The sequence below is a fragment of the Borostomias antarcticus genome (genome assembly GCF_949987555.1).
Source record: "Borostomias antarcticus genome assembly, contig: scaffold_164, whole genome shotgun sequence".
In the NCBI taxonomy this organism is placed as follows: Eukaryota; Metazoa; Chordata; class Actinopteri; order Stomiiformes; family Stomiidae; genus Borostomias; species Borostomias antarcticus.
Window position 1 is genome coordinate 170,837 of NW_028176529.1, and position 14,352 is coordinate 185,188.

Below are 14,352 nucleotides of genomic sequence, written 5' to 3' on the forward strand. Positions count from 1 at the left end.
TGTGTTGGTGGTGTGTGTTGGTGGTGGGTGATTCTGTGTGTGTGTTGGTGGTGGGTGATTCTGTGTGTGTTGGGTTTCTGTGTGTGTTGGTGGTGTGTGTTGGTGGTGTGTGTTGGTGGTGTGTTGGTGGTGTGTGTTGGTGGTGTGTGTTGGTGGTGTGTTGGTGGTGTGTGTTGGTGGTGTGTGTTGGTGGTGTGTTGGTGGTGTGTGTTGGTGGTGTGTGTTGGTGGTGTGTGTTGGTGGTGGGTGGGTGTTCATCCAAAGCTGAACCCAGATGAAACCTGCCTCCCCAGAGAGTAGGAGGAATAGCGCCCACACACACACACACACACACACACACACACACACACACACACACACACACACACACACACACACACACACACACAGAGCCATACACACACATAACCCCTCCCCCCCCCCCCCCCCACACACACACACACGTACACATACACACACCAGACCCACACACACAGACCCATGCACACACAGACCCGCCCCACTCACACACACACACACACACACACACACTCACACAAACACACACACACACATACACACACTCACACACACACACACACACACACACACACACACATACACACACACACACACACACACACACCACAGTCTGCCCACAATACATATCAACACACATGCATCCTGCAGATTCCACTAATAATAATAATAATAATAATAATAATAATAATAATAATAATAATAATAATAATAATAATAATAATAATAATAATAATAATAATGTCCATGTTGATCAGCATTGAAAAGGGACTTGGTTCCCACCTCAGTCTCACTATCAAAGCCTTTGAAAACCCTGGTGCTCATCATCATCATCATCATCATCATCATCAGACAAGTTCTCCCTCCATAACAGGCACTCTGTATCTTCTCATTACCTGTCTAAATAAAGGGCTCCAAATAAAGGTTACATTTATTTTTTTCATTATGCAATGTTGCTGTATGCAACAACCCCGGGTTTGAGCAGTGATGTCAGACTAATCACAGACCGCATCACAATCAGCCTCGTTAACGATCCTCTCCCTAACGAGCGCTCTGCTGACCAGACCCCCGCGGGGACGCGAGGAACTCCACGAGGCGCCCTGCCTGCCGAGCCCATGATGTCATCGAGCAGTCGCTCTGCAGCCCATGATGTCATCGAGCAGTCGCTCTGCAGCAGAGAGACGTCCGTGGAGAGACCAACTCTCTCATCTCTCCAATTCACTAACAGCTCCATCTAAAACAACCGATGCACAGAAACCCTCCTGTACTCTAGAAGGAACTGTGCGTGAGACAAACCACATGTGAGAGACTGAGGTCTTCATGGGTTCTGTTCTGTTCTGTTCTGTTCTGTTCTGTTCTGTTCTGTTCTGTTCTGATCCCTGGTTCTGTGAGGAGGTCAGATCTTAGCTGCAGGTTCTGTTCTGTTCTGTTCTGTTCTGCTCCCTGGTTCTGTGAGGAGGTCAGATCTTAGCTGCAGGTTCTGTTCTGTTCTGTTCTGTTCTGTTCTGTTCTGTTCTGTTCTGATCCCTGGTTCTGTGAGGAGGTCAGATCTTAGCTGCAGGTTCTGTTCTGTTCTGTTCTGTTCTGCTCCCTGGTTCTGTGAGGAGGTCAGATCTTAGCTGCAGGTTCTGTTCTGTTCTGTTCTGTTCTGTTCTGTTCTGTTCTGTTCTGATCCCTGGTTCTGTGAGGAGGTCAGATCTTAGCTGCAGGTTCTGTTCTGTTCTGTTCTGTTCTGCTCCCTGGTTCTGCGAGGAGGTCAGATCTTAGCTGCAGGTTCTGTTCTGTTCTGCTCCCTGGTTCTGTGAGGAGGTCAGATCTTAGCTGCGGGTTCTGTTCTGTTCTGCTCCCTGGTTCTGAGGAGGTCAGATCTTACCTTGGTGAGCAGCTGGTGGGTTAGGACTCGTTCTCTTGTTTTCTCTCACTTTATCCTCTCAGGGTCTCTCTCTCTCTCTCTCTCTCTCTCTCTCTCTCTCTCTCTCCGTTCTGCTGCTGTTTGGTCTGCCAGCTCGCAGCATCAGCACCGCCACTAGCCCACAGCATGACATCATCTACCGGCTCTCCCATTGGCTGAAAGGAACAGGACCCTCTGATAGGCTGAAGAGCTGCTGGAAGGATGGGGTGGAATTAACCCTTTGTGTGCTGCTGGTGGGAGGGGCTGCAGGGAAGCCTGGGAGATACAGAGGGACAGCAGGACATGAGGGAGAGATCTAACCCTAACCCTACTGAACCCTAACCCTAACCCTAACCCTAACCTTACTGAATCTGTCATTCCCCTCTCACTCTTAACTGAAGTGTGTGTGTGTGATTCTCTCACTCTTAACTGAAGTGTGTGTGATTCTCTCACTCTTAACTGAAGTGTGTGTGTGATTCTCTCACTCTTAACTGAAGTGTGTGTGATTCTCTCACTCTTAACTGAAGTGTGTGTGATTCTCTCACTCTTAACTGAAGTGTGTGTGATTCTCTCACTCTTAACTGAAGTGTGTGTGATTCTCTCACTCTTAACTGAAGTGTGTGTGATTCTCTCTCTCTTAACTGAAGTGTGTGTGATTCTCTCACTCTTAACTGAAGTGTGTGTGATTCTCTCACTCTTAACTGAAGTGTGTGTGATTCTCTCACTCTTAACTGAAGTGTGTGTGATTCTCTCACTCTTAACTGAAGTGTGTGTGATTCTCTCACTCTTAACTGAAGTGTGTGTGATTCTCTCACTCTTAACTGAAGTGTGTGTGTGATTCTCTCACTCTTAACTGAAGTGTGTGTGATTCTCTCACTCTTAACTGAAGTGTGTGTGATTCTCTCACTCTTAACTGAAGTGTGTGTGTTTCTCTCACTCTTAACTGAAGTGTGTGTGTGATTCTCTCACTCTTAACTGAAGTGTGTGTGATTCTCTCACTCTTAACTGAAGTGTGTGTGATTCTCTCACTCTTAACTGAAGTGTGTGTGATTCTCTCACTCTTAACTGAAGTGTGTGTGATTCTCTCACTCTTAACTGAAGTGTGTGTGATTCTCTCACTCTTAACTGAAGTGTGTGTGATTCCCCTCTCACTCTTAACTGAAGTGTGTGTGATTCTCTCACTCTTAACTGAAGTGTGTGTGATTCTCTCACTCTTAACTGAAGTGTGTGTGATTCTCTCACTCTTAACTGAAGTGTGTGTGATTCTCTCACTATTAACTGAAGTGTGTGTGATTCTCTCACTCTTAACTGAAGTGTGTGTGATTCTCTCACTCTTAACTGAAGCGTGTGTGATTCTCTCACTCTTAACTGAAGTGTGTGTGATTCTCTCACTCTTAACTGAAGCGTGTGTGTGAATCCCCTCTTACTCTTAGCGTGTGCTACATCAGGATCACAATCATTGTGAATACGAGGGATTCACCTGCGTGGAAATTATACATCAGATCTGATTCTGAATCAGAGGAGGAATCTGCTTTGGTCTGTTGGTGCATAACAGCAGGACAAGACAGGACTGTGCACAATACAACAATAAAGAATACAATACTAGGCAGTATAATATACAATACTAGGCAGTATAATATACAATAATGAAGAATACAATACTAGACAGTATAATATACAATAGTGAAGAATACAATACTAGGCAGTATAATATACAATGTATGAAGAAATATGAATGTATGAAGAAAAGACAAAAAAGTATTTCCTGTAGCCCGTTTACTGCGGTGCAAGTTTAATGCAAGTGTTTTTCTACTGTATTCCTTCAATAATGTATAAACAATATATACTGTAGACTTGCATGCGTATTCGGGTGATCAATAAAACACAGCTGAAGGGAAAACATGCTGAATGATTGATTGCATGTGTTGAGGTGAATACGTGTGTGACGTCACAAACCTCGATCACATCCACAGGTGACACCAAATAAAATGTCATTTCAAACATGTATTTATACTGAGAGTCCCTCTCTTCCAGTGTTGAAGAGTTCATGAACCAAAGCCCTGTTATAATAATATATAACGTTATAAGGACCACGTTTGACAGTTGACCCTTCATAGAAAGTTCTCTGCACCCACAGATTCAGAGTTCTGACAGAACTGGTTTAGACTGGTTCATTCAGCCAGATCTGAGCGGTAAATGTCAGATCTAAAATTATCCAGCGAGATGGACGACGCGTTACTCATCCTCTTCTGTTCTTCTGTTCAAGAGATTTAGAGCTCTGGATGACTGTACCTCCTCATCTCAGCCAGTACACACACACACACACACACACACACACACACACACACACACATGCACACACACACGGTCTCAAACACAAACATGAATACACAAACGTGCACACGGGGATTATCTGTGAGCAGCTCTCTGCCAGAGAGACCTGTCAGAGAGACCTGTCAGAGAGACCTGCCAGAGAGACCTGCCAGAGAGACCTGCCAGAGAGACCTGTCAGAGAGACCTGTCAGAGCGAGACGTCCATCTGCTGCTCTGGAGCTCGTCCACGTTCTGCCCGTCCAAACCTGTCTCTGTGACCTTATCAGTCCAAACCTGTCTCTGTGACCTTATCATGTCCACATGGCCGTTTCAATTTCCCCCACTGACAATGAATGGGGGCAATTTTTGATTCCTGAGCCCAAGTCCAAAAAAATGTGTGATCCTGCTAACAAACCAATACATAATTAAACCAATACATCAACCAACCAATAAACACACGCCACCGAAAACACGACCTCTGGCCCTGCGCTGCCTCTGGGGCAGAGGTAATGATGTCATGGTAATGATGTAATGGTAATGATGTAATGCGCGGACTGAGAGAGGGCATGTATCATGTATCAAATCAAGCAAACCCTTTATCAGTGTTTCATTATTTCCTGGTACCGTGCATGATCGGACACACACACACACACACACACACACACACACACACGGTGTCCCAATATGCTATTTTGCTCACATCAGCCCAAATGATGTCATGCAGCTGCATGCCAGTAGGAGTCGTGTGCAGAGAGAAAGAGAGAGAGAGAGAGAGAGGGAGAGAGAAGGAGAGAGAGACAGAGAGAGAGAGAGAGGGAGGGAGAGAGAGAGAGAAAGGGAGAGAGAGAGACAGGGAGAGAGAGGGAGGGAGAGAGAGAGAGAGGGAGGGAGAGAGAGAGAAGGAGAGAGAGACAGAGAGAGAGAGAGAGAGAGAGAGAGGGGGGGAGAGAGAAGGAGAGAGAGAGACAGAGAGACAGAGAGAGGGAGAGAGAGAGAGAGTTAGGGAGAGAGAGGGAGAGAGAGAGAGGGACAGAGAGAGACAAAGAGACAGAGAGGGAGAGAGAGAGAGAGAGAGAGAGACAGAGAGAGAGACAGAGAGAGAGAGGGCAGTGATGAGGACAGAGAGAGAGAGGTTATGAGGATAGAGAATGTATCACCTTGTTGGGTGTGAGCACGGAGGAGAGGAGCAAAGAAAGAAAGAAAGAAAGAAAGAAAGAGGGACATGACGTGGTCGTGTCACACTTGTCCTTGATGCATCACTGCTCTCTCACCCCTGCAGAAGCTGCAGGGAAACCCCGCTCGTCCTCAGCATGTACATGGATGTGATCCCAGTCACCTACAGACTTCTATGGGAGGCTGCAGGGGCAGGGGGGGGGGGCAGGAGCGGGGTGGGGGGGCCTGGGGGGAGGGGAGGGGTTTGGGGGGAGGGTCTGGGGGGAGGGGCAGGGGGGGAGGGGCAGCGGAGGAGGAGAGAGGGTGAACAATGTGCTTGCGAGTAAAGTCTCGTCCTCACGACTAGCCCAGCGATGATGTCATTTCCAACCAATGGGGTGAGCTCCCTCTGCCCCCCCTCCACGCTCTGCAGATGCTGCTGTAGACTCTGGTAGCACCGCCCGCGCATGGAGGAACACGAGCAGACATGATAAACACACACACACGTGCACACACTCACGCACGCACGCACGCACACACACACGCACACATGCACACACACACACTCACAATTATGCAGCTTACGATGCAAGGGGATGTAGCCTGTATATGTGTGTGTGTCAGTAAATATCAGGATGTTGTGAAGGGTGTGTGTCTGTTTTAAGGGGATAGGGTTGTGTGTGTGTGTATGTGTGTGTGTTTTAAGGGGATAGGGGTGTGTGTGTGTGTGTGTGTGTTTTAAGGGGATAGGGGTGTGTGTGTGTGTGTGTGTGTGTTTTAAGGGGATAGGGGTGTGTGTGTGTGTGTGTGTGTGTGTGTGTGTGTGTGTGTGTGTGTGTGTGTGTGTTTTAAGGGGACAGGGGGGCACCCAGGTCTGCAGTGGGATGAGCTCACTATCATGCAGCTGGCCCCCCCTACTAAAAGCCCTAATTACCCCCCCTCCCCCCTGCTCTATCAGTTAGGATAAGTATGACATCATTCCATAATCTAAAGAGTGAGGTCATCTGCCCTGGCTCCAGACCCTGGGAGTGATGATGTCATGGGGCGTGCTAATGGCAGGGTGAGTCATTCTGAGACGGACCTCAGGAGTGGACAGACATGACCAGCATGTCCACCTAATCACATCAGATTAGGTCAACTCCATTATATTAGCCTCTTAATCTCATCTGCTCTCTTGCCCAGGGCTGCAAACTGTGGATTAAAACAGGCAATCTTTGCAGATTATTAATTCCTGGTCATGTTTAAGGCTGTGTGTCCACCGACGAGCTGCATGTAGCTGAACAGCGCCAACTAACCCTAACCCTAACCCTAACCCTCACAGCTGCGTAGAGAAGCACTAGAGCTGGAGTTAACCCTAACCCTAACCCTCACAGCTGCGTAGAGAAGCACTAGAGCTGGAGTTTACCCTAACCCTAACCCTCACCCTAACCCTAACCCTCACAGCTGCGTAGAGAAGCACTAGAGCTGGAGTTTACCCTAACCCTAACCCTAACCCTCACAGCTGCGTAGAGAAGCACTAGAGCTGGGGTTTACCCTAACCCTAACCCTAACCCTCACAGCTGAGTAGAGAAGCACTAGAGCTGGAGGTAACCCTAACCCTAACCCTCACAGCTGCGTAGAGAAGCACTAGAGCTGGGGTTTACCCTAACCCTAACCCTAACCCTAACCCTCACAGCTGCGTAGAGAAGCACTAGAGCTGGAGTTTACCCTAACCCCAACCCTAACCCTCACAGCTGCGTAGAGAAGCACTAGAGCTGGGGTTTACCCTAACCCTAACCCTAACCCTAACCCTCACAGCTGCGTAGAGAAGCACTAGAGCTGGAGTTTACCCTAACCCTAACCCTAACCCTCACAGCTGCGTAGAGAAGCACTAGAGCTGGAGTTTACCCTAACCCTAACCCTCACAGCTGCGTAGAGAAGCACTAGAGCTGGAGTTTACCCTAACCCTAACCCTCACAGCTGCGTAGAGAAGCACTAGAGCTGGAGTTTACCCTAACCCTAACCCTAACCCTCACAGCTGCGTAGAGAAGCACTAGAGCTGGAGTTAACCCTAACCCTCACAGCTGCGTAGAGAAGCACTAGAGCTGGAGTTAACCCTAACCCTAACCCTCACAGCTGCGTAGAGAAGCACTAGAGCTGGAGTTTAGAGCTGGCTATTCTAACGATGTTGAGCAACGAGTGTCGTGTTTTTGCAGACTGCAGATTAACTAGCCAAGTTAAGATAGCTAGCTAATGTTAGCTAACGTTCGCTGTCTCTGCGGTTTTGCCAAACTGACCGTTGTCATTATCAGAACAGCCGTTTACAGCCTGCGCTCAAGCACAAAAAGTTACACTTTTTTCAACTGCATAAAGAGCCTAGAGCTCACGGTGCTGTAGCGCTAAAAAGCGCTTGGAACACAGATCTGGTCTCTATAGCACCCTAGAGATCATTACCCATTATAAACAACGAGAAAACAGCCCTAACCCATAACCCTAACCCATAACCCTAACCATAACCCTAACCCATAACCCTAACCCTAACCCTAGAGATCATTACCCATTATAAACAACGAGAAAACAGCCCTAACCCATAACCCTAACCCTAACCCTAACCCTAACCCTAACCCTAGAGATCATTACCATTATAAACAAGGAGAAAACAGCCCTAACCCATAACCCTAACCCTAGAGATCATTACCATTATAAACAAGGAGAAAACAGCCCTAACCCATAACCCTAACCCTAACCCTAACCCTAACCCTAACCCTAGAGATCATTACCCATTATAAACAACGAGAAAACAGCCCTAACCCCTAACCCTAACCCATAACCCTAGAGATCATTACCCATTATAAACAACGAGAAAACAGCCCTAACCCCTAACCCTAACCCATAACCCTAACCCTAGAGATCATTACCATTATAAACAACGAGAAAACAGCCCTAACCCTAACCCATAACCCTAGAGATCATGACCCATTATAAACAACTAGAGATCATTACCCATTATAAACAATGAGAAAACAGCCCTAACCCATAACCCTAACCCATAACCCTAACCCATAACCCTAACCCTAGAGATCATTACCATTATAAACAATGAGAAAACAGCCCTAACCCATAACCCTAACCCTAGAGATCATTACCATTATAAACAAGGAGAAAACAGCCCTAACCCATAACCCTAACCCATAACCCTAACCCTAGAGATCATTACCATTATAAACAAGGAGAAAACAGCCCTAACCCATAACCCTAACCCTAGAGATCATTACCCATTATAAACAAGGAGAAAACAGCCCTAACCCATAACCCTAACCCATAACCCTAACCCTAACCCATAACCCTAACCCTAACCCTAGAGATCATTACCATTATAAACAATGAGAAAACAGCCCTAACCCATAACCCTAACCCATAACCCTAACCCTAACCCATAACCCTAACCCTAACCCATAACCCATAACCCTAACCCTAACCCTAACCCTAACCCTAACCCTAGAGATCATTACCATTATAAACAACGAGGAAACAGCCCTAACCCATAACCCTAACCCTAGAGATCATTACCCATTATAAACAAGGAGAAAACAACCCTAACCCCTAACCCTAACCCTAACCCTAACCCTAGAGATCATTACCATTATAAACAACGAGGAAACAGCCCTAACCCATAACCCTAACCCTAACCCTAGAGATCATTACCATTATAAACAAGGAGAAAACAACCCTAACCCATAACCCTAACCCTAACCCTAGAGATCATTACCATTATAAACAACGAGAAAACAGCCCTAACCCATAACCCTAACCCATAACCCTAGAGATCATTACCATTATAAACAACCAGAAAACAGCCCTAACCCATAACCCTAACCCTAGAGATCATTACCATTATAAACAACGAGGAAACAGCCCTAACCCTAACCCTAACCCTAACCCATAACCCTAACCCTAACCCATAACCCTAACCCTAACCCTAGAGATCATTACCATTATAAACGAGGAAACAGCCCTAACCCATAACCCTAACCCTAACCCTAGAGATCATTACCCATTATAAACAACTAGAGATCATTACCATTATAAACAACGAGGAAACAGCCCTAACCCTAACCCATAACCCTAGAGATCATTACCATTATAAACGAGGAAACAGCCCTAACCCATAACCCTAACCCATAACCCTAGAGATCATTACCATTATAAACGAGGAAACAGCCCTAACCCATAACCCTAACCCTAACCCTAGAGATCATTACCATTATAAACGAGGAAACAGCCCTAACCCATAACCCTAACCCTAGAGATCATTACCATTATAAACAACGAGAAAACAGCCCTAACCCTAACCCATAACCCTAACCCATAACCCTAGAGATCATTACCCATTATAAACAACGAGGAAACAGCCCTAACCCATAACCCATAACCCTAACCCATAACCCTAGAGATCATTACCCATTATAAACAACGAGGAAACAGCCCTAACCCATAACCCTAACCCTAGAGATCATTACCATTATAAACAATGAGAAAACAGCCCTAACCCATAACCCTAACCCTAACCCTAGAGATCATTACCCATTATAAACAAGGAGAAAACAGCCCTAACCCATAACCCTAACCCTAACCCTAGAGATCATTACCATTATAAACAATGAGAAAACAGCCCTAACCCATAACCCTAACCCTAGAGATCATTACCATTATAAACAACGAGGAAACAGCCCTAACCCATAACCCTAACCCTAACCCTAGAGATCATTACCATTATAAACAACGAGAAAACAGCCCTAACCCATAACCCTAACCCTAACCCTAGAGATCATTACCCATTATAAACAACGAGAAAACAGCGCCAGCTCTAAATAAAGAGTTGGTAAATTGGCGAAAATTTTAAAATCGGTGGCCATTTTGTTATGCAAATTAGAAGAAAAAAACCGGGTTTATTGGATTCAGCATACTTGAATTATGTTAGAAAGTCTGGTTCCCAACTTTTTCTCCAAAATGCCCTCAAAGCTTTATAGGCCTTTTTTTTCCAAAATGGTTCTTAAAGTCCCAGTTAACCAAAATCAGAGATTTGCTTGAAAACACATTCTATGTGTTAGTGATGCATTGCTGATAACATGTAAAAATGGGATGAACCATGTGTAGTACTGAATTGTGAAGTTAGACCAGTTTTGTGTTTTTAACCAGTTTTGATTTCCGGATTTTCTGGGCGGGCTTAAAACGGGTACCGGATGACGTAGAGCGGTGTTCTTAGCATATCCCCGCCCTAACACTATATAAAGCTAGAACGGATTTGAATCTCCGGTTTTCCTGCTCAATCTTGAGTCTAGAATTAGCTAGTTTTAACCAACAGTCTAGAATTAGCTAGTTTTTCTTAGTTAGCAATGCCTATGCATAAATCTAAACGAAAATGCATCCTTCCTGGATGCCAGCAGGAATGGGATGATAAGGTCTGCTTCTTTCACTCCCGAGTAAAGCTGAAATGAGAAGCAAATGGTTAGCATTTTTGAAGAGCCATGGTGTTACAGAGTCTGTCACCGCTAGCGCCCGCCTCTGCAGCAAACATTTCACTCCCGAAAGCTTCTGCAATTATAATATGAGGCTTTTGGGTTTCACGGACTCACGACTGGTCCTGGTGAATTCGGCGGAGCCAACCATCTCCCTCCCCGGCCTCCATTCTCCTCCTGTCAACCATCTCCCTCCCCGGCCTCCATTCTCCTCCTGTCAACCATCTCCCTCCCCGGCCTCCATTCTCCTCCTGTCAACCATCTCCCTCCCCGGCCTCCATTCTCCTCCTGTCGCATCAACCTTTGGTGCCGACACCGCTGCCTTGTGTGCTTATAGCTTATTAACGTTATAACGTTAGCTAGGTAACGTAAGCAATAGGAAAATACACTGCTATTAATATACAAAATATGTCTTGACATGTATGTGGTAATGTCAGCTATGATGAATTATGTAATCTTAGGAGGAATTATAGCTAACATTAGCTATGTAGCTTGTTTCAGATGGGAGTGTGTATATAGCCTTAGTCTAGCTAACAGCTAGCAGCACCGACCAGGCGACCACCCACCAAATAACGTTACGGATGATATATTATGACTATAAGCGTTAACTATACAGAAACTGCCTGCCATATTTGTGGCACCTGATGTGCGTATGGGTTCACCGGTAATGGTTACAGTATATTTCTCCAGCGGGAGACCGGGAGGTGGGAGCGAGGGGGATGGTTAGGTAGACCAGCTGCAGCTGGAGAAAGACGCACCCTCTCCCAGTGAAGCGGTGCTCGGCGGCTACTGGCTGAACATCCCAGTTCTGTTGGATATGTTGCGGGAAAGTTGAAGCCGAGTGCTCGTCGGGACAGACTCATCCACTCTCGTTGGCAATGTATGGATGAGTCTGTCCCGATTATCAACTCCGGTAGTACGCTTCTTCGCGCTATCAGCGCTGTTCAAGCCAGTGACTAAAAGGTACATTTTAAACAACTTTTTCCATTGATCCCAAGGGACGACAGGATCGCCTGGGAGGGATAGGAATGGGTCCGGAGGTGGCAGGGAGAAAATAGGGACAGACTCATACATTCCTCGTTGCCTGTTTTTGTATTTTGCATCTAAGGGCAGTAACACTGGCGCGTTGGTATAGAGTAGCTACAGTTTTACCTGTGTTGTTTGTCAGGAGGTAGGTTAGGAGGAAGCATCTGTGCGTTTGACTCATTAGACAAGTGTAATTTCAACTCCTCTCTGTTTTCACAAAGCTGTGCCTTCCTACCACAAAAGAGACGGCGTGCCAGTGTGACAATATGCAGACCAGAGAACGGTACTATTTGACAGGTTCTTCCCTCCACACCCCCTCCCCACGCAATTGGGTGTGGCTTCGGTGCCTTCAGCAGACACGCCCCCACGGTCTCAGACCAGAGAATGCTGCTGATTTTTAACCGATTTTGAAGCCTTATTTTATATACTTAGCGACATTTTTAATCACTCAGATTTGGCAGGGTGGTTAATGACATGTTTTCCTGTGGTGTGTGAAGCTCATAACAAAAAATTGAACTGGGTTAACCTGGACTTTAACTAAAAATCCATCTCCCTGGTGGACACGCCCCCTAAGAGCACAACATCAACAACGAGTAATGGTCCAACTAAAATAAATAAATAAATAAACTAGTCTTGCTGAGTGATGTGATCCCAGGCAGGTGTAACACGATGCTTTAGCACAATCAGCCACTAACTGGCCTCTCATCAATCACCAGATGCCCACGTTTTCTCCTCTTTATATGAACTGCTCTCCTCTGCTCTCCTACTAGACGTGTGAATCTGGAGGCGTTCTGACATTTCCCACATCCTGCTTGTTTGTTCCTGGCAGCGTTTAGAGCCCACGGCTGCGAGGAGGAGAGAGAGGGAGGAGGGTGTGAGAGAGAGCTGTGTGTGTGTGTGTGTGTGTGTGTGTGTGTGTGTGAATGCCAGCACGGAGGTGACTCATCATTGCTGGAACAGCCACACACACAGGCGTCTGCCTGCGGAGGTACAACCTCGACTTCCAGGACACCATCACACCGCCTGTCTTTGTGTGTGTGTGTGTGTGTGTTCCCCGACTCCCAACAAAGTCAGACAGACTTCCTTCATGACCCCTGCCTCAGCGTCCTGGGATGTTTTCGTGAGTGTGTGTGGGTTGGTTACGCAAAACCTGCTGGAAATATTTCCCCAAACCTTTGTGGAAGGGTGTACTGTACTGTAGCATGAAGATATATCAGGTACTGTATATATATATATATATATATATTATATACTGTGTATACTGTGCTGTAGCATGAAGATATATCAGCATCCCTAATGAAATCACACACACGACTTGGGCAAACATTTCTGTATCACTTTATTTTCCAACCAAGGATTGAATAAAAGCCATGGAGGAGCGCCACCTTGCAATGACAAAAACAAAACTACTCAATAATAACATGATATAAAAATACATATTTCTCTTTAAGTGGCAGCTGAGGAGTATTTACCGACATTATTGGAAACAAAAAGGACAAATTGAAAAGTAGGTCAAACTGAAAGTGCTGCTAGGTGGGAGCAGGTTGTTTTATGGTCTCAGTCTGACCCCTCAGACGCCCTCGGGAGAACAGCTGACCCCTCAGACGCCCTCGGGAGAACAGATGACCCCTCAGACGCCCTCGGGAGAACAGATGACCCCTCAGACGCCCTCGGGAGAACAGATGACCCCTCAGACGCCCTCGGGAGAACAGATGACCCCTCAGACGCCCTCGGGAGAACAGATGACCCCTCAGACGCCCTCGGGAGAACAGATGACCCCTCAGACGACCTCGGGAGAACAGATGACCCCTCAGACGCCCTCGGGAGAACAGATGACCCCTCAGACGCCCTCGGGAGAACAGCTGACCCCTCAGACGACCTCGGGAGAACAGATGACCCCTCAGACGCCCTCGGGAGAACAGATGACCCCTCAGACGCCCTCGGGAGAACAGATGACCCCTCAGACGCCCTCGGGAGAACAGCTGACCCCTCAGACGCCCTCGGGAGAACAGATGACCCCTCAGACGCCCTCGGGAGAACAGATGACCCCTCAGACGACCTCGGGAGAACAGATGACCCCTCAGACGCCCTCGGGAGAACAGATGACCCCTCAGACGCCCTCGGGAGAACAGATGAGCTCATCAGAACCCTCTAACTATGCAGGAGGGGGTGACACAGGGAACCAGGCAGCTTTGGGGCGCAGGGGAAGAGCTACTCCAGCGTGGGGGGGTGGAGGGGGGGGGCAGATTGGGGCACTTGCCCTCCCATTACTGGAAACACTTCAATGATATCCTCTCTGTCCGCATGCCAGCTTTTCTGTGACCGGACCCCGCCCCCTCCAGCCAGACCCCGCCCCCTCCAGCCAGACCCCGCCCCCCAGTCAGACCCCACCCCCCAGCCAGACCCCGCCCCCTCTAGCCAGACCCCGCCCCCCAGTCAGACCCCACCCCCAGT

The 14,352-nt window shown here is 47.2% G+C and overlaps 1 protein-coding gene across 1 annotated transcript in view; it reads right to left on the minus strand.

The window, feature by feature from the left end:
- Positions 1–1,143, minus strand: part of LOC311328395 (stathmin-4-like) — a gene marked incomplete at both ends in the record, with an annotated part of 2,609 nt that extends 1,466 nt beyond the window's left edge. The window contains one exon of the mRNA XM_084462369.1: positions 1,080–1,143. Coding sequence (XP_084318495.1) covers positions 1,080–1,143 — 64 coding nt within the window. The remainder of the gene's footprint in view (positions 1–1,079) is intronic.
- Positions 1,144–14,352: the final 13,209 nt, after the last annotated feature.